Source organism: Gopherus flavomarginatus, chromosome 5 (assembly GCF_025201925.1).
Source record: "Gopherus flavomarginatus isolate rGopFla2 chromosome 5, rGopFla2.mat.asm, whole genome shotgun sequence".
Lineage (NCBI taxonomy): Eukaryota > Metazoa > Chordata > Testudines > Testudinidae > Gopherus > Gopherus flavomarginatus.
Genome location: NC_066621.1, coordinates 18,540,556 through 18,560,353, shown reverse-complemented (window position 1 = coordinate 18,560,353; position 19,798 = coordinate 18,540,556). Strand labels below are relative to the sequence as shown.

Below are 19,798 nucleotides of genomic sequence, written 5' to 3'. Positions count from 1 at the left end.
TGATGTTGTGTTTTGATGCACACATTAACTATCTGTACCTCTGTCTTCTCCCATCCAAAGTATCACATAATGATTTCAGTCCTGACTCCCACTCGATGCTCAAGTATCCCCCCCCATGATTTCCTCCTCATAGCTGAACTATTTCGATCTGACCGCCCCACCCCTATCCCCATTCCTCTGAAGTGATGAACCAAGCCCTGGGGATGCTAACCTGTTGGTGCAATCATGTTCCCAGGGCAATGAAACCATTTGCATGCCAGCAGAACCTCTCCTCCCAGCATCCCCCAGAGTCCACATTGCTGACTCCCGTGGTGAAGTGACGGAAGTACTGATCCCACCCCAGCACTGCTAATACCCTCATTCCAGCAAAGCGCTGGAGATGCCCATTTTAATTGGGTGGATTGATCCCATCTCTAGGTTAAACCCAACAGCTCTTCCCCTGCCCCACCCCCTTCCAGCAGCTCCAGTGAATAACACAACACAGGCATGCGGAGTGGAAGCTGAAATGTCTTGTGTCCTGCTCTGGAGAAGAGCTGGAGGGCTCAGTTTGGTAAGGGTGCCTTTCACCTCTGGTTGCCTCTTCTGTGGAAGCTCACCTGCAGTCCTGCCAGAGCATTAAGGCACGTTGGGGTGATCATATGGGTGGGTGTGCGGGGAAGCTTATATGGCTGCTTCCTGTATTTTATATATTTGTGCTGAGTCACTTAAGTTACTCCAGGTTTATACTGGAGCACTTGAGACCTGTTCCTGACCTTAGCCTGAAGACTAATCTCTGCCGTGTAAAAGGTGGTTATGAAAAACAGATCCACCCAAATGCAAGATCTTTACTTTAGACAGCAGAAATCCTTCTCCATTTCATCCTTTCCCTTTATCCTCCCAACTGTACACCCCACATCCTCTGTAGCCCTACTTTCCATCAAAACAGCCATCTTTTAATGTTTGTATCCATCTCATTGTTCATTTCCTGCTTTGACATTCCATCCCTCCTATTTCTTTCCATTTAGCCTTATTCCAGATCTCCATCTGCTCCATCCTTCCTCGTTTCCAATCCCAATTGGTTGCTCCTTCATCTTTTTATCCACATTCCCCCTCTCCTCTTGGTTGTCTTTGTCCCTAGTTGGATGCTTCTTGACATAGAGGCAGTTGCAGAGGGGAGGGGGGATGAACGTGTCTGGGAAGGGGTTCGCAGGCCTGAGCGCATTACCTTGTGTCTTCCAGATGTACATCCAGACCATGACGCTGACCATCTCGGTGAGCCTCAGCGCCTCCGTCTCGCTGGGCATGCTCTACATGCCCAAGGTGTACATCATCCTCTTCCACCCGGAGCAGAACGTCCCCAAGCGCAAACGCAGCCTCAAAGCGGTGGTGACGGCCGCCACCATGTCCAACAAATTCACTCAGAAGGGAGGTTTCCGACCCAATGGAGAAGCCAAATCAGAACTGTGTGAAAATCTTGAAACGCAAGGTAACGTCCCCTCAGCTGCATGGCCAGCCTTCCCCACTGTCAAGGAAACGGGGCCAAGGCTCCTTGGCGGTGCGTGGGCTGCCAGTGGGTGATTATGGCTGCTCCATTTGACTCAGTGAAAAGGATGAACTTGTTGCTTTGAAAAGCACATTGCAGGTGACATTCAGCCCTGGGCAGAGGGGTCAGCACAGCGACTAGGCGTCCCACCAACCCTCAGAATGAGAGAGAGTGCTGCGTAGGGTTCATGTGGCTCTTCGGCACAAGGGGTGAACTTCACCCTGCACGATACTGCATATTAGCCCAGTCCTGCTTCCGTGGAGGTCGAGAGGCATTGTGCTGTTGGCTTTAACAAGAGGAGATGGGGGGCCCTGTACCAGGCAGCTGTGAAATCCAGGTGTAAGGACACTGAGGAGTTGCTGATGTCTGGAATTATGGGCCCAATGCAGCTCCCATTGAAAATCAGTGGAAAGACGCCCACCGACTTCAGGATGTGTGGGGAGAGCGAGAGATAAGAGCCATGCTTTAGTGTATTCCATCATCCCCAGACCCCCAAGGCAATGGCCTCAGTAGCTAGAGAGGAGGTGCAAGTTTCAGATCTGGGTCTAAGCCTCCCCAGAATCCAGGTGCAGGGAGTTGGTTTGGGCTGCTCTCTAATTATAGCCCCATAACTGAAAAATGCCTTGGCTGGTTTTAATTTGTGAGGGCATATGGATAGGTTTTAATTTTCAGATGTCTTCTCTCGCCCCTCCTCCCTCTCCTGCCCTTGGAGCCTGGAGAAGCAGTCAGTCAGAGCCCCTGCCTGACGCTGTGGTAGAAGAGCTGTCCAGCTGACCTGTCCTGAAGGGCTCTGCCTGGGTTTTCGAAGCTGCATTTGTATTTCCCATGTTTGTGTACTGGGGCTTCACAGCTTTCACTGACTTTTCTGAATGCCTCAGGGAGCCCTTTTGGAGCCTGCCTTCATGTAAAATCCCCACAGAGACACAAGTAACCTGTGGTGAGCTACTGAGGTTTGGGAGGCTGCAGGGCCGGCACTTCCATTTAGGCGACCTAGGCGGTCGCCTAGGGCACCAGGATTTGGGAGGGTGGCAGACTGCTCCGGTGGACCTCCCGCAGGTGTGCCTGCAGAGGGTCCGCTGGTCCTGCGGCTCCCGTGGAGCATCCGCAGGCACGCCTGCGGCAGGTCCACCGGAGCCGCAGGACCAGCGAGCCTAGGGCGCCAAAAAACCTCACGCCGCTCCTGGGAGGGTGGATAGTCACATGGTGTCCGCACCATGAACTGCAGACTATGTTTTAACTCATAAAACCACAGAATCATGGATGCTTGAGGTGGATAAAATGTGTTAGATCATCCAGATTATGCCCCCGGTTCCCAGGTGGGATTGTTGTCCCCACGCATCACAAAAGCCACAACCATAAATTAAGACTAGCTGGCACCTTTTGTTGCCAGTCTCCAAGGACTAGATGATCACAATGGTCCCTTCTGGCCTTAAAGTCTCTGAGTCTGAGACTGATCAGGCTATGGGATGAGCTCCCCTTTAGAGGCGGTCCCTGCGAGTCAGAGGTGAGGCACTTTGGTGGTACAGCGAAGTGGACGCTATGCTGTGGACAGAGGACTCCAATCTCCAGGGCTGTGAATCCAGCACTAAATTCACTGCATTTCAGGTTTTAAATATCTCCCGGTGGGCTTTGTGCCAGAGCCCTGCAGGGCAGGTAGTACAAATCAGTGGTTCTCAACCAGGGGTACACGTACCCCTGGGGGTACACAGAGGTCATCCAGGGAGTATATCAACTTATCTAGATATTTGCCTAGTTTTACAACAGGTTACATAAAAAGCACTCAAGAAATCAGTACAAACTACAATATCATACAGACAATGAATTTTTTATACTGCTCTTATGCTATACACTGAAATGTAACTACAATATTTACATTCCAACTGATTTATTTTATATGGTAAAAATGAGGGAGTCGGCAATTTTTCAGTAATATTGTGCTGTGATTCTTGTATTTTTATGTCTGGTTTTGTAAGCACATAGTTTTTAAGTGAGGTGAAACTTGGGGGTACTCAAGACAAGTCAGACACCTGCTAGGGGTACAGTAGTCTAGAAAGATTGCGAACCCCTGGTAAAAATTGACTTAAAAAGGCAGAGAGAGGAGGGTGACGTAGCAGATGAAACACGAAGACTAGATCTGGTTCCTCGTTGTTCCCTTGCTTCCTGATTGATTTTGAGTGCAATGTACTTGAGTCAAAAAGCGATCTCCAAGGGCCTAATCCTGCAAAGACATATACACATGCTTAACTTTAACAATGTGGATAGCCCCACCGAAGTCAGTGACTTAAAGTTAAGCACATGCCTAAGTCTGTGCAGGATCAGAATGTAAGGTGTCATACTGGGAACTGGTCCATTTCCTTAAACTCTCTTAAATCTCAAGCTTGGGACTTGCCCCTGGCCCTTTGGGAAATGGACAGTTCATCTGAGCTAAGAATGGTGTTTGGTTTGTGTTACCTGTGTGAACCCCCCAGGCAAATCATTGGTTGTATATTTCACATAGGTTTGTATTATTCTGATTGGTGTTATTTAATGTGTGTATCACGATACCACCCAAAAATCACAACCAAGCTGAGTCCCATTGTGCAAGGTGCTGTACAAACACACAATGAATAGCCTTCCTTTCTATTGTCCATCCCTGTGTTCTCTCTTTCTCTTCCTCTTCTTTCTCTAAAATACAATAGTCAGCTGAGAGAGAGGTTGGCCAGTGGTTAGGGGTCTAGCATAGGACACCTGGGCTCAATTCCCTTCTCTGCCACAGATTTCTTTTGTGACTTTGGGTTAGTCATTTAGCGTTTCTGGGCCTCATTTCCCTGCCTGTAAAATAGCTCGTCTTTATCTCACCGGGGTGTTGTGAGGACAAATATGTTAAAGATCCTGAGATATGGCCCCCATCATAAGATGCACAGCACAAGAGGCTTCTATCCTAATCAGGGCTTCTGGCTGCTGCTGTAATAATCTAGTCATTTTTCTTAGTCATTTATTAATGGGAGTGAATGGGTCCAGGCCACAAAGATGATCTGGGTATTACACTTCCCAAATTTCAGGGGAGTTTGGATCCGGGGATTTAGTTCTGACCCACCTCTAATATAGAGTAGGTTAAATGATTGGCCAGTTGTCTTCCTCTCTTAGTAAGATTGGGCAGCATTGTAAACGCAGTTAGGCAACTGTGGGTGCACTGCTCGTTATGCTGACCGGTACTGTCTCGTTGTTTCCGTAGATGCCCCGTCTGTGTGTATTCACCTCTTGTCTCTTGTCATAGATTGTCCGTCTTTGGGGCACGGACTGTCTTTTTGCTCTGTGTTTGTACAGCACCAAGCACAGTGGGGGTTCTGGTCCATGGCTGGGGCACCTAAGGGGGCTGCAATACAAGTAATAATAAAGTTTCTGTGTTCCCATCTAGGCCCCCTGTAGGTTCAACGTGCCTGCAGCATTTTGTTACTAAACCCAACAAATACATGGGAAGTAGGCAAAGAAAAAAAAATTGGTATGAGTTTGTTTCCATAGCAACCCTCCCTCTGTTCTCCCCTGGGATGGGATCCCAAGAGTGCTCTGAAGAATAACAAACCGAGGCTAATCCCAGTGCAGGGGCTGATTGTCAGCAGAACTTCAGTGGGAGCTTGGGGTGGGTTGTGTGTGCACTTGATGCTACTGAAATCCAGAGCTTCCTGCAGGAAGACTCCTGGACCTGGTTCTTCCCTGTGCTGCACCTCAGGTCGCCATTTACATAAGTGAAAAGTGTGTAAAATGCTACCCCGACTGCAAGGCATAGCGGCTTTCTGATTCCATAGAGATTTTACACTCGGCAGAGGTGTGAACGGTGCAAGAGAGTGCAGGGGAGGGCAGAATCAGGCCCTCTCTCTTACTATTGTGTTGTGTTTGGCCCTGCGGGCTAGCTGCTCATAAACATGCTCATACAATAGAGGTGAAGTCTGAACACAGGCCTGGGAGCTTGGAAAGCCGGAGTTGTAATCCCAGTTTTGGCACTGATTCCCTCTGTGACCCTGCACAAACCACATAACTTCTCCCTGCTTCTGTTTGCATGCCTGTCATAATACTCGGGTTTTGTGGTTAATGTTGGACAGTGCAGCGTGGAGGACAATAGCTGTGTCCTTATTGCCAGTGTCACTTCCTTGGAGTGATCCATGGCCTCATATACTCACACCTTGCTATTGTCCACCGAGTCGCACACAGTGCAGTATGGAGACTAGAATTCACCACCTTTGCCTCTGAAATTAGCTCTCTAATTTCTAAGGCAAAGAAGAACTCACATGAGCCCTCGTAGCTCCTTTATACCCTGGCCAACAGAGGCCGAGACAACCACCAACTCATACACAATTCAAGGAGGACTGCCAAAATCCATCCAGTCATGGGCGGCATAATAGTAACCCTCGAGCCGGCTTGGTTGTGTCCTGTCAGACCACAGAGCTGCTTGTGTCTCCCTTATTATAAATAACGGATGCTCTCATTGTAATGCCAGGAGCAGGCCTGGAGCATTCCTGGGGGTTTCCTGTCATTCCTGGCAGGAGATAGAGCAGATTGCCGCAGGTGCCTGTCACCGTGCCTCAGACTTGCAGGCAAAGCCATCAAGTGGCATATGGGCATGCGGGTTGCCCGGGTCGGTTATGCCCCCCAAAGGCCCCACACTTGCGCTGTAACAACCATGCTCAGAAAGACAGGGCGTCCCCTACTTTTGAACTCACGTGGTCCACTCTGCTCCTGGCGCTTCCCAGCCCTCCAGTGGGCCCCTCCTGTGTCTTTATCCCATAAAGATCATTGTCAGCCAAAAATAAGCTAGAAGCCTACTAATGTTCTTGCTTTGTAAGAGGCATTATACATCTGTTCTGATACTGCAGATACACGGGGAAAGCCAGTAATGACTTCTCACCAAAGGAGCTGTTATAAACATGATGACCATTATGAACCTTATAATGTAGGGTACTTAGCATAGAGGCACTCCAAGAGGGCTGAGATTTTGTTGACTAATAGCATGGCTGATCAGTAGCGCTGACTTTGCTGTCTGTCTGCATGGGCTATTTACAGTGGGCCAGGTTGGGATGAAGGGTTTTGCATTGACTTCAGTGGGACTGCTTGGGTGAGGAATAGCTCTCCAGTGGGAGGAAAAGGTTCACAGTCTGGCCCAGGAGGACTGGGGAATGCAGCCAAGCCAGATCTGCGCCTTTTTGGTTTGAATTTGCAAAAACAGGAGCTTTTGTGAGCGAGAAAGAGTCAATACCTGTGAAATGGGTAGAATTTCAAAATGTGACATTCCACTGGGGCAAAATTTTCACAGGAAAATATCCAGGGAATGGAATCTTCCTGTGTTTGGGTGAGAAACCTGCCAATTCGCTAACATTTCATGAGAGGTGAAATTTGTGGTCACAACATAACCAGGATAGAAACCATAAATATGTTTTCATGCAATTTCATGGTTTGTTTTTCATTTCACTCTATCTATCATGTAATGTGTCTGTCTGTCATACCTGCAATATCTATCTACATACCTCCCCCCTCTCTATGTGCTTTAAACAGATATATCAACAATTTTTGCCCCCTTTTGGGTTCTGTTATCTGTACCTTCTTTTCTCCATGGCTTCTGCCCATTCCCCTTCCACATTAGAGTCTGAGAGGAGGCTTGGCCAGGATGCCTTAATTAGTGCTAACTGGTGGCAGAGTTGTCCATGTGATTTCCCCATGAGTGGTTTTGGATTGGTCCCAAGTTCCCCTTGTGCTCAGACCTCTCTGATCTTTTCTTCATGCCGCCGTGCCTAGAGCCACCGAAGTCCCACAGACAAGATTTGTTTTGTTGCAGTAAGGGCCATTCTGTTCTGTTCTGTTCTGTTCTTGTGCGGTTTTGTACCCCTCTCATCACTGAGGTATCAGAACTCCTTTCAATGGACTTCTTCTTTGTTCTTTCCTCTGTCCACCTTTGACTCCCTCCACAGTCCATTTAACTGGTTTGTGACTCATCACCCGCTGCAGAGTTCCTTTGGCTTTTGTGCCTCTCTCTGCATTCTTGCCTGTACAAAGGACTAGAAGATCCGGGGGTTGCAGGAGCTACACAATACCTGCCTCCAGAAGCTGCCTGTCCTTTCGTTCTCAGCCTGCATCAACAACAGGAGGATGCGCAAAGTGTGCGTGATCATGTCTCCCTCTAGTGGCTCCTCTGTGTATTACACTAATATCTCAGATCACCCCAGTCTGGATCCTCTGAACTATATCAATCTGGGGCCCAAAGTCACTGGACTACATCTCACTATTCAGCATTTGCTCCTAAGATGTTGCTTTTCCATTGGGTTGACCTGACTTACCCCTTTCAGAGATGCTATTGTCAGAGCAATAACAATACTTAGCACGGATATAGCCTCTTTAACTCAAGGATTTCAAAGCCCCATACAATCACTTCGTAAATAACCCTCCCACCACCCCACTGTTTTAGGTGGTCGGGTACCCGTTTAACAGAGGCACCGGGAGGTTGACTCTCCCTCAGGCTATACAGTGAATCAATAGCCGAAGTAGAAATAGAATCCAAAAGTCCAGACTCTCAGTGCCTGTTCTCACTCCTCTCCCTGCTCCCTCTCAGCTCTTTCACCCCCAAACCATGCTGATCTGTTTTATGGGGGGGTTGTATTATGGAAACCAACCAAAAGCTGGGCCCCGTTCTACCCTCTGCAGACCCATACCCTCTGCAGACCCTACCCCAAAGAGCTGACAGTTTAAATAAGCCAGACAGAATTATTACCCCATTTTACAGAGGGGGAACTGAGGCACAGAGCGATGAAGTGACAGGATTATACAGGAGCCAGGAACTGATCCCAGTTCACTTTGCTCCCTATGCTTTGAGGTGGTGGGCAATGGGAGCCCCTGCCAGCTGTATATATCAGCCGGCCAGTGGAAGCACACAGCAGCGAGAGACAAGGCTCTGTTCTGCAGTATCTCAGGCGCGAATGCGTCTTGCATTTGGAATGTGGGTGCTCAGCCTGAATAGAAAGCTGGCACCGCGGCGTGTCAGGAACAGTCTCAGGAAGCCGATTGCATTATTAATTTGAGGGACGGGAGCTGCTGTAGAGTTGTCAGCCACGGGAAGGGAAGGGCTGTTTTTCATTCTGTCACTGGCAGGTCACGTATCTTTAAATAAACAACAGAATAAATAATTTACAGGGCTTGATTGCAAGCAGATTGGCTATGAAAACATTGCAGCTAACAAATAGCGCTGTCAGCTCTAATTTCTTATGGCCCATCTAATTGTTATCTGAGGATAACAGCGTCTGAAATCTTCAATAAGGTTCATTTGTCAAGGATGCACTGGCACTGGATGGAGGGGTGGGAGAGAAATAAATAAATAAGTCTCTGACTGCCACAATCTGCCCTAGCTGCTGGAGGGAAAGGGTGAGGGAATCCTGGAAAGGCTGAGAGGGAGCGAGGGCCGGATGGATGCCCCTCAGGGATTAATTGCCATCATGCATCTCAGACACTGTAAAGCCGACAGCCAGTGGACAGTGATATCAGCACAGCTTTAACCATGCACAGGGTGGGGGAGGTCATGGGAAATCACTGTGGATAAATAAGGAAGACTTAAGGCTGGGTTTTTAAAAACAATCTTTTTTTAATGCATTTACAATATGTGGGCACAGAGCATAATCTGCTCTGATCATGCAATTGGGATGACTACGAGCCTATCTAGACCTGGAAAGGAGGTGCTTCTGTCTGTCTGTAGTATCTAGGTGTCTTCTGGTATCTAGGTGTCTGCCTGTCTATCTTTAGTATTCAAGGAATTTCTCCCTCTCTCTGGTCTGTCTAATCTGACCTAAACTGCCCCTACAAAATGTCAGGAACTAAAATGGAGGGGGGGCTGTTTAAGATGGGTCTGAAAATGAAGCCTGTAGTCTGTGACCATCCTCTCCTGACCCTGTGCCTGCTGTCACCAGCTTTGCCTCCCAGCGGGGCTGGGGCAGGTGGTGAGGGGGATTTGCTCCTCTCCAGTGTTTTACGGGCTGGAGCGCTCATGAATTTTTCCATGGTGTCTCTGTCTTCTCCCCTCTTTGCTTATGAATGGTTGCATCCATTCGCTGAGGATTATGGTGGCAACATTCAAGGAGCCGGAGGGCTGCACTAGATTTGCATATCTATTTACATATATACATTTTTAATCAATTGTAAATGTGCAGGCCCTAATATTTACTTGTGTTTGTGGCAAGCGAGTGGGAACCAGCAGCAGCGACTTTGTGCTTTGAACCACCCCCTGAGTTTAGCTGGAGCAGACAGTTGTGGGTCATACTGTAGGGCTCTTGAGGGCTGCATACGTTTACTGAGCTGCTCGCGGTTTAGGTTGCTGTTCAGCAAAGGGCGCATCTCGACCTGGAGATCTAATGCACTGGCCAAGTGTGTCTTTGTTCCCCACTAGTGGCCAGACCAAGTAAAAGATTTCTGAACGTGCTAAGATCACCATGCTGATAGACCTGGCCCTTTAGCTCAGGCAGCGGCCAGAGGGTTGGGGTTTTTTGTTTTTATGTAAAGGTCCTGGGTTCAGTCCCTGTAGACGAGCCATCGGGGAAATGAGGCCATGTGCTGGCACCCACTCACATGCTAGCTGGAACCTGAAATTAAGGTGATCCTGGTTACTGTGTGAGTTGGGAGCTGCACCCTGACTTTACCCTACTTTAGGTTGGTTGTCCTGGGACAGGAGAGACAGGCACTGAATCTGAGTTGGGGGCTTGTATCACCCCACGCTGCTCTCCGTCTGCGTTTGTACCCTCCCCTGCTTCCGTCTGACCAATTCCAGCACTGGCACGCTCTCCCCACTGCTCAAACTCCCCTCAGCATTAAGGCTTTGGCTTTAGGCTCCCTGCCTTGGCTCTGGCCATTACTGCACAAGCCCCACTTCTGCCAGAGTTTTGAAACAGATCAGAGGGAGGGTGGGAGGCTGATGCTCAGGCTTTTGAAACTGACAAAGGAGCGGGAGGCTTGTCCGCTAGCTCTGATCTTCTTCAAAGGAAGGGTCAGCTCCAGCTTCTTCCAACTGGAGATATTTTCCCTTAAAACTGTAATTGAGGGCTCGTACCGGGGCATATTCATATGAAAGTAATCTCACTCTTCCACAGACCCTCTTCTAATTAGAATCCCTCTTGAAATACAGAGCAGGTCACACACTTCATGCTTTTTCTCTCATATCATTTACAGGACAAATAAATAGCCTCCAGTTTGTTCCATAAAGAGATCTGTTTACAGTGCCATCTACATCCCTAGCTTTCAGAGGGGTTTGAGAAAGGACCAGATCCCTGCCTGGGGTAAATAAATCAACATCACTCTGTCCAAGTCAGTGCAACTCTGTTGGTTTACACCTGCTGAGGATCGCACCCAGAGTTGCAAAAGTCAGAGCCAAACTGCTTCCAAGTTTGGAAGTCCAGGTTTTGGTGCCATCCCCCATGCACTGGAGATGGATCAGAACCAAAACCATGGGTCCGCACTATGGATCTTGACCATGTTTGTGGGCCTGGTGCTGCTTTCACTTACACCAGTTTAACAACAGGGCAACATCATTGATTGAAGTGGCATTATTCCTGCTTTACACCAGTGTTAGTCAGAGGAAAACCAGGCCCTCCATCTCCAGAGTTGTCCCAATCAAAACTCTGGATCCAAACACTGCCGAAGTAACAGAGATTGTTAGCACTGTGGGTCAGGGACCATCTCATTGTCACGTGTTTGTACAAGGCCTAGCACAAAGGGGACTTGGCCTCTAAGCAGGGCCATTGCAACCTGTTAGGTGACCTAGGCGGTCTCCTAGGTTGCTAACATTTGGGGGGAAGTGAACGTGGTTGCTGGATCTTCGGCTGCCCCGGTTGTCGATGGTGTTTCGGGGGCGGGACCTTCCGCTGCCTAGGGTGCCAGAAAAGCTGGCAGTGCTCCTGCCTCTAAGCGCTGCCGTGCAACTTGGGGGTCCAGAATCCAGATCTAAATCCAAATAGTCCTAGTTTTTGTGGCTTTTAGTTTTGATCTCTTGAGCAGGCGCCATCCCCGCCCTGCTCCAGATAAGGTTTGCACCAGCTGTCTAAGACCAAACTCACCCCGTTTGGCTATATTGGGAACTCAGCTTGCAATAGCAGAACCTCTCCCCGAGCATGGCAGTTCCTAGGGCTCCGTGCAGGATCTCTCTCTCTTTGTCTCTGGTTCCTTCTGACCCGAGGGCCGCTTGCCCCATCTCTCCCCTGTGCTGATGGAGTTACAGGCTTCATCTGCCACCACGAGGCAGCAAAACTGACTCACCAGCTGTAGGCAGGTCTCTTACTCTGCTAGCAGGGCAGCTCAACAAGCGAGTCACGCATCCCTCAGCTGGGTCACACACCCTGCCACCCGGTCAGAGGCCTGCTTTCCAGCCGGGTTTCTCACACACAGCTCAGACCTGGGCCCATTTGCAATACAGGTCTGGGTGCTGTCTGCAAAATTTGGATCCAGACGCAACTGGAAACTTCCCCAAAGTTCAGCTTGAAAGCTCTGATCCAGCCCCTCTCTAGTCGTGATGTTCCAGACCTGGGGAGAACCCCCTAAGCCCCACCCTGATACCTGAAGGGGGTTCAGTGAAGATGGACCCTGGGATCAAAGCACATGGAGTTTGGTTCTTTCAAGACCAAATCCCAATTTTCAGGGTATTGCAGAAACCAAAACCGCCCCCTGAGCTTTGCCTGGCCCCAGAGATGATCCCACAGAGTTATAGGACTTGCTACTCAGCTACCCCATTCCTGCTTTTGAAGTGGAGAGAGGGGAGAGCAAAAGTGGATTTAAGCCATCTTTGTGCCCCCCCCCCCATATTCTGGGGCCATGTAAAGCCTTGCCCAGCTCCTGGTGTAAATTACAGCAGCCTCTGGACCCTGAAAAGCGGAGAACAGCCAGACTGCCGGGGATTCTGACCATGTCCCTGATCCATCCACAGTGCTGGGAGCTGGGAGCAGGGCTGGGGTAGCGTCCTTACACCATCTCTATACCAGCTGGAGCGGAGCCCAAGGCAGGGGGGCAGCGGTTTCTCAGGGATCCAATTTTACCTATTCAAGTCATCAGAGCAGCATTAAAGCTCCGGAGAGTAACTGAGAATCTGGCCCATGTGTTCACACAGGAACTTCAAAGGGGCCAATACAGGAGGGATGGGGAGTTGGGGAGGGGGGTCCCTTTCTCTGTCCCCATGAGGTTAATCTGTTACCATAAAAGAGGCAGGTTCCCACTGGGAAATGTCTATTTAATTACGAGTGACTCACGCACACTCTGGCGCCCTGAGACCAACCTGGGAAATCGTTTGCCTTTTCTTTGGAAAACATTCATAGTTCAATGCATGTTACCCCCGGGGGAGAGGTGGCGAGAGAGGTGAATTGCTCAGGATGAGCCGGATTGTCCAAGTGCAGCTGCTTGCTGACTTCTGACTCTGGGGTCCAGTTCTGCTGCGCTTGCTGGTGTGTTTGGGGAGGGGAGGGGAGGGATATGATGGAGCCAAGGATTTGCCCACTCTCCACTGCTACCCACTCACTCCATGCACACCTGCACAGAAGTGGAACAGCTATTTTCATGCCCCCCTCCGTGTGATCTTTGGTAATGCCAGTGGCTCACACAGGAGAGTTAGGACTTCCTTGCCCCCTTAATCTGCCCAGCAGGCCTCACAACGAGCAGTATATTGGCTCTTCTAGTGGGTCTGCTCCAGATTCAGTTCTCATAAGAGCCTAAATCTGAGATGAGCTTTTCTGCTCTGGTTGGTAATATTAATAATCTGATGAAGCACTTTACAGAGCTTTCTAAGATATTCATACATATGCGGTGCTACTTCTTGTTCTGTTTGTCCAGCCCCTAGCACAATGGAGTCCTGGGCAGTGAGTGGGGCTCCTAGGCGTTAGGGTAATATAAATGAGAAATAGTAATATCCATTTTTCAAAGCACCTCACTCACTTTAGCTTGTTAATAACAGGGCCCTATGGGTTAAAAGGTATTTGGGTGCATGGCTTCTTTAAATGGTTGGCTAAAGCTGCCAGCCTGGACTCATTTTAAAACACCCTTGTCTTGAGGGCTTGGCCTAAAAACAAGAGACTGATGAAGGAGTTTAAGATTCCTGGACTTTTGTCATGGATCAGCACTTGGAGACCAAGTGGCTCATGGTCAGAGGCGCTGATCCTATTGGGCCTGATTCTCTGCCGCCCTTCCACCCGTGCCTAGCGGCAGTGCCGTAACAAGGACGAAGCGAGTGAGGCACTTGCCTCAGGTGCAAAAGCCCAGGGGCACAGAAAGTGGTGAAGGAAAAAAAAGCCGCTGGCGGGCACAGCGATAGCTATAACTGAGGTGATCTCCCGCACCGCCCCCAAGTGTCCCCCGGTCCTGACATGCTTCCCCCCGCCACTTCAGCTCTGTGCAGCAACTGCTGCTGCAGGGTCCTAGTGCCCCCCATCTCACTGCCAGGGCAGGCTGACTGTGAGCCTGCCCTTCCACCTCAGACCCTTTCATTTTCCAATGGGACCCTCCAGCAGCACAGCCCCTCCACCTGCAGTCATCATTCCTGCCCCATGCTGGGCAAGGAGGCAGCCCCATCCCTCACCCCCAGTGAGGCTACAGTCAGGGGCAACAGCAGGGGAGGAGGCGCACGCAGCACCCCCCGGAATCCACTAAGGGGGAGGTGAGGGAGATTCCTAGACCTGAGTGGGGCCCAAGGAGCACATGCAGTGACAGTGGTGGGGGTGAGTGTACTTCTTGGGAGGCAGGAAAGCGGGGCTCCTCCCCCAGAGCTCGCTGCTGCTGGCAGGGAAAGGGCTGGGGGGAGTCCTCCTCTCTGTCCCCTGTCCCGGAGCAGCCTGCCTGCACCCCAAACTCATCCCCAGCCCTGCCCCACCCCAGAGCCCACACCCTCCAGTCAGAGCTTTCACCCCCTTCACCGCACCCTCAACCCTCTGTCCAAGCCCTGAGCCCCTCGAGCACCCTAAACCCTTTATCCCCAGTCCCAGCCAGAGCCCTCATCCCCCCACACCCTGACCCTCTGCCTAAGCCCTTCTAGCACCCCAAACACCATATCCTCAGTCCCAGCCAGAGCCCTCATCCCCCCAAACCCTGACCCTCTGCCTGAGCCCTAAGCCCCTCCAGCACCTCAAACACCATATCCTCAGTCCTAGCCAGAGCGCTCATCCCCATGGGTGGCAGGTTTGTAGAAATTTTGGTGGTGCCCCCACCTCAACTTGCCCCAGCAAAACTCCGCCCACCACCTGCCCAAAGCTCTGGGAGGAAGTTTGAGTGGGGGAGGAGGTCTGGGGTGCAGGATGGGTGCAGGCGCTGGATGGGAGTTTGGGGATGGGAGAGGGTGTGGAGGGAGGGGGTGGAGGCTCGGGGAGGGAGTTTGGGGCAGGGAGGGGATGCAGTGGTGGGGCTGGGGATGAGAGGTTTGGGGTGTGGGAGGGGGCTCAGGGCTTTGGCAGAGGGTTGGGGTATGGGGTGAGAGCTGTGGGGTGGGGCTGGGGATGAGGGGTTCATGATGCAGGAGGGGACTAAGGGCTGGGGCAGAGAATTAGGGTGCAGGGGGATGAGGGCTCTGGCTGGGGCTGAGGATAAGGTGTTTAGGGTGTTGGAGGGGCTCAGGGCTAGGGTAGAGGATTGAGGGTGCAGTGAGGGGATGAAAGCTTTGACTGGGGGTATGGGCTCTGTGGTGGGGCAGGACTGGGGATGAGTTTGGGGTGCAGGCAGGCTTCTTCAGGACAGGGGACAGAGAGGAGGACTCCCCCAGCCCTTTCCCTGCCAGCAGCAGCGAGCTCTGGGGGAGGAGCCCCGCTTTCCTGCCTCCCAAGAAGCACACTCACCCCCACCACTGTCACTGCATGTGCTCCTTGGGCCCCACTCAGGTCCAGGAATCTCCCTCGCCTCCTCTGTGGTGGGTGCCAGGGGGTGCTGCGTGCGCCTCCTCCCCTGCTGTTGCCCCTGACTGTAGCCTCACTGGGGGTGAGGGATGGGGCTGCCTCCTTGCCCAGCATGGGGCAGGAGCAGTGACTGGGGTGGGGGGGGTCTTTGCTGGTGGAGGGTCCCACCAAAAAAGGGAAGTGTCTGAGGTGGAAGGGCAGGCTCAGAGTCAGTCTGCCCTGGCAGTCGATGTGTCGGGCACTAGGATCCTGCGGCAACAGTTGCTGCAGGGAGGAAGCATGGAGCTGCAGGGAAGAGGCAGGGACACTCTGCTCCAGGGCCGCCTGGGGGGGGGCAAGAGGGGCAATTTGCCCCAGATCCGGGCTCCGCAGGGGCTCCCATGAGAGTTTTTCGGGGCCCCTGGAGCAGGGTCCTTCACTCGCTCGGGGACCCCAGAAAAACCTTGCGGGCCGGGCCCCGGAGCTTCTTCTGCTCCTGGTCTTCGCTGGCGGGGGAGACCTTCCACTCCGGGGCGGAAGGACCCCCCCACCATCGCATTACCGCTGAAGCGGGACCTGCCGCCGAAGTGCAACTCGGTCTTCGGCGGTAATTCGCCGGCGGGGGGCCCCCACCGCGGGTCGTCGGGGCACTTCAGCGGCGAGTCCCAGAACGGAAGGGTCCCCCACCGCCGAACAGGGCCGGCTCTAGACATTTTGCCGTGCGGGGGGCCCCCTGCCGCTTGCCGGTCCCATGGCTCTGGTGGACCTCCCGCAGGCGTGGCTGCAGAGGGTCCGCTGGTCCCGCGGCTCCAGGGGACCTCCTGCAGGTGTGCCTGCGGATGCTCCACCGGAGCCACAGGACCAGCAGACCCTCTGCAGGCACACCTGCAGGAGGTCCCCCGGAGCCGCCTGCTGCCAATGGCCCCAGACTCCCGGAATCCTCTGGGTGGCTCTGCTCTGCTCCCTCTGGGCCGGGGACATGCACAGGGCCAGCAAGGGGGAGCCAGGGGAGGCATGGGGGGCAGCAGGTGGGACCGAGGTGGGGAGACTCGGCCCCAAACATTGGTGGAGCTGGGCCCCTGGGCTCTGAATATTGCTGGTGCCCAGGCACCACGTGGGTATATAACTTGCCGCCCATGCTCAATCCCCCACACCCTAACCCTCTGCTCGAGCCCTGAGTCCCTCCAGCACCACAAACACCTCATCCCCAGTCCCAAAACCCTCACCCCGACTCTAACCCTGAGCCCCCCCACACACACTCCAAACCCCTCATCTGCAGCCACAACCCACAGCCCTCACCCCTACACCCCATCCCTCTGCACTCCCTCCCATCCCCAAACTCCATCCCAGAGCCTGCACCCCAATCCCCTACCCCAGCCTAGGGCCTGCACCCCAGACCTCCTTCCTCACTCAAACTCCCTCCCAGAGCCTTGGGCAGGTGGTGGGGGGCACAGTTTGGGTGGGGGTGGGTTTTGGGCACCACCAAAATTTCTACAAACCTGCCACCCCTGATCCTGCCCTGCAGACCTGAACTCCCACCATTCTCAGGACACTTGCTAATCCCTAGTGACCACTACTGATATCCAGCACCTGCCACCTATCTCAATCATGAGTTGACCCCCCTCCCAAAATCACAGGTTCTACCATCGCCCCTTCATTCATTCTTCGGCAGCAATTTGGCGGTAGGCCCTTCCCTCTGAGAGGGACTGAGGGACCTGCCGCCAAATTGCCACCGAAGAGCCGACCCTGGGGGAGGGAGCAATTTTATATTCTTGCCTCGGGCGCAAAAATACCTAGTTACAGTTCTGCCAGCAGGGTACAGTTCTCTCACACGTGGTGTTGCTGTACCTGACTACGCAAGGAGCAGGTGGGCTGAGAAGTGGGCTCATTGACTCCAGTCGCCATTCAGGCTCCACTCTCCTGCAATGCAGGCCGTTTGCCTAAGGCACTCGCTCTTCTGGGTTTATTGTTTTCTACACCCACACAGATGAGCTGGCCCAGTGTAAAGCGGAAGCACCGCGGGTGCCACTTACAACTTGATGTGAGGAGGTGGCAAGTTGTGTGCGGTGCAAGCCCTGAGTTGCCTGGGTGCACTGTGCCTGCATTAGTGGTTTGCACAGGTGTAACCTCATTGCCATAACTGCAGCCAGTGCAAGTTTCCCTAGTCTAGCCAGACATGAACACCCAGAGATGGCCCAATTATCTGTAGTCAGGGTTTGTTCAGGCAAGGCTTCCAAACCACCAGCTGCAGGAAGTCTGTCTCCGCTTCTGTGGGCTCCACCAGGGCTAGCATGTTTGCTGCTCACAGACCAGTGCCATGAGGATTCATACCAGCTGCCTCCTGCTAGCTGGGAGCTCTGTGGCTTGAGATCCCCAGGGAGTCAGGACATCTCTCTCTCTCTATCAGTGGCTAGAGTATATCTCGGGATCCCCCTTCGTCCTGTTTCCCATGAAACCTCCTTCCACTCCTCCCTGAACTCCCTCCAAAATCACAGGCACCTGTTCTGGATGCTAAACTTATTCTTTCCCCATCTTCGGCAGCCCTGAGACTCCACCTTCTGCATCCTGTGTGGGGCAGGTGGAGGTAGGAGGTCTCCTGCCTGTGTCTTGGGCAGGGCCGGCGCTACCATTTAGGCAGCCTAGGCAATCGCCTAGGGCGCCAGAATAATTGGTGGGCGCCGTTTTGCCAGAGGGGGCGGCAGGTGGCTCCGGTGGAGCTGCCGCAGTGGTGCCTGCGGAGGGTCCGCTGGTCTGCGGTCCAGTGGAGCTGCCACAGTCGTGGCTGCAGACAGTCGGCTGCTCGCGCGGCTCCGGTGGACCTCCCGCAGGCATGACTGCGGCAGCTCCACCGGAGCCGCGGGACCAGCGCGCGGGGCGGTGAAATTGCCGTGCGCCTAGGGTGCTCAAACCCCTAGCACCGGTCCTGGTCTTGGGCCTTGCAGAACTGGGGCCTAATAACCTGCTTTGCGGAGGTGCTGAATGCCTGAGACTTTCCTTGGGTCCAGCAGGAGCTGAGCACTTCTGCAATCTAGGCCGTGGCTCACTGCGTTTGCATAGAGCTGCAGAATTGACCCTGGATGCAGCTGGTTGTATCTCTGCCTGACAGTCTTCAGAGACTCATAGGTGCTGGAACTAGGGGAGCTACTGCACCCCCTGGCTTGAAGTAGCAATTACAACCCAAATACATGGTTTCCACCTTCAGCACCCCCACTATAAAAATTGTTCCAGCACCATTGCAGAGACTGAGCCTTATCTCATATTCCCACCCAAGCTCTAGTGGCGTGAAGGTTGGTTCAAGGTTGCGGTACGGGAAGGCTTCATTAATGATACATATGTGGTTTCTTTCTCCATCCAGCTCTGGCTACCAAACAGACTTACGTCAGCTATAGCAACCATGCAATTTAACTCCATCTGATCATAACCACCCCGGGATGAGTTGCTGGGGAGGAGGCGGCGAAGCCAGAGAGTTGAGTCGAATTGCTCATTGCAGGAAGTTGGGGGGTGGGGAAGTTGGATTCGATTGGAAGAGGGCATTGCAGGTGCCTAATTCTACTGGCTGGGCTGGTGGACAATGCTGCTTGGGAAGATGGCCATTAACGTCGGCAAAAAAACCAACCAACCAACCGTCAAAACACACGCCTCTCGGGAGGAGGAAGAGGAACAACCCACCAGGGTGCACATACAGTGGGACAGAGGTGACAGACTTTAATAAATCTTCTGGGGGATTTTTTTCTGTATCTTGGAAAAATAAAATAAATTGCAGATACCTTTTCCCTTTTCCACAATTTGTGAGATCGTTTGTGGTTGTGAAGAATCTCTCTCTCTCTCTCTCTCTTTCTCTCTTGTTCATTTTCCATTTTTCTTTTGTTGTCTTCTTCCTCTGCCTCTCTTCACTTTCTCTCTCTCTTTCTCTCTTTCTTTTTCTCCTGCCAAGTTCTATGTGTTGCAAAAAAAAATTAAAGATTTTTTTAAAAAAAATAAACAACAAAAAAATAAAATCTAGACTGTGTTCAAAGTGCTGATTTCTATAGGTGGTACAATTGATGTATGTGATGACCATATGGATTGAATTATGTCTGCTTTATGTACTGACCAAACGAAAAAAAAACCAACAAAAAACCCCCCTAATTTCAGTGCCTGGATGTTTATGAATTATTCTATGAAAAGTGTAGAGCATGATCATTTTTATACGAGGAACTTTCTAATAAAAGACCATGGTTTTGCACTCAGCTTTTTTCTTTTATTGGTGCATGTCGATGGCTAGCTCAAGGGAGGCTCTTTGGCTTATCAAAAAGGTGAAAAGATGACTTGATCGCAGTCAATAAGTACATGTGTGGGGAAAAGGTTTCTTCTATCAAAGGGCTCTTTAATCTACCAGACAAAAGCAGAACAAGATCCAGTGGCTGGAAGCTGAAATGAGATACATTCAGGCTAG

The 19,798-nt window shown here is 51.8% G+C and overlaps 1 protein-coding gene across 2 annotated transcripts in view; it reads left to right on the top strand.

Moving 5' to 3' along the window:
- The window catches only part of GRM4 (glutamate metabotropic receptor 4), a 230,659-nt gene extending 211,092 nt beyond the window's left edge, over positions 1–19,567 (top strand). For both annotated transcript variants that reach the window (XM_050953023.1, XM_050953022.1), the window contains exons 10-11: positions 1,219–1,465; positions 18,719–19,567. In XM_050953023.1, coding sequence (XP_050808980.1) covers positions 1,219–1,465; positions 18,719–18,768 — 297 coding nt within the window. In that variant the 3' untranslated portion in view covers positions 18,769–19,567. The remainder of the gene's footprint in view (positions 1–1,218; positions 1,466–18,718) is intronic.
- The last annotated feature ends 231 nt before the right edge of the window (positions 19,568–19,798 follow it).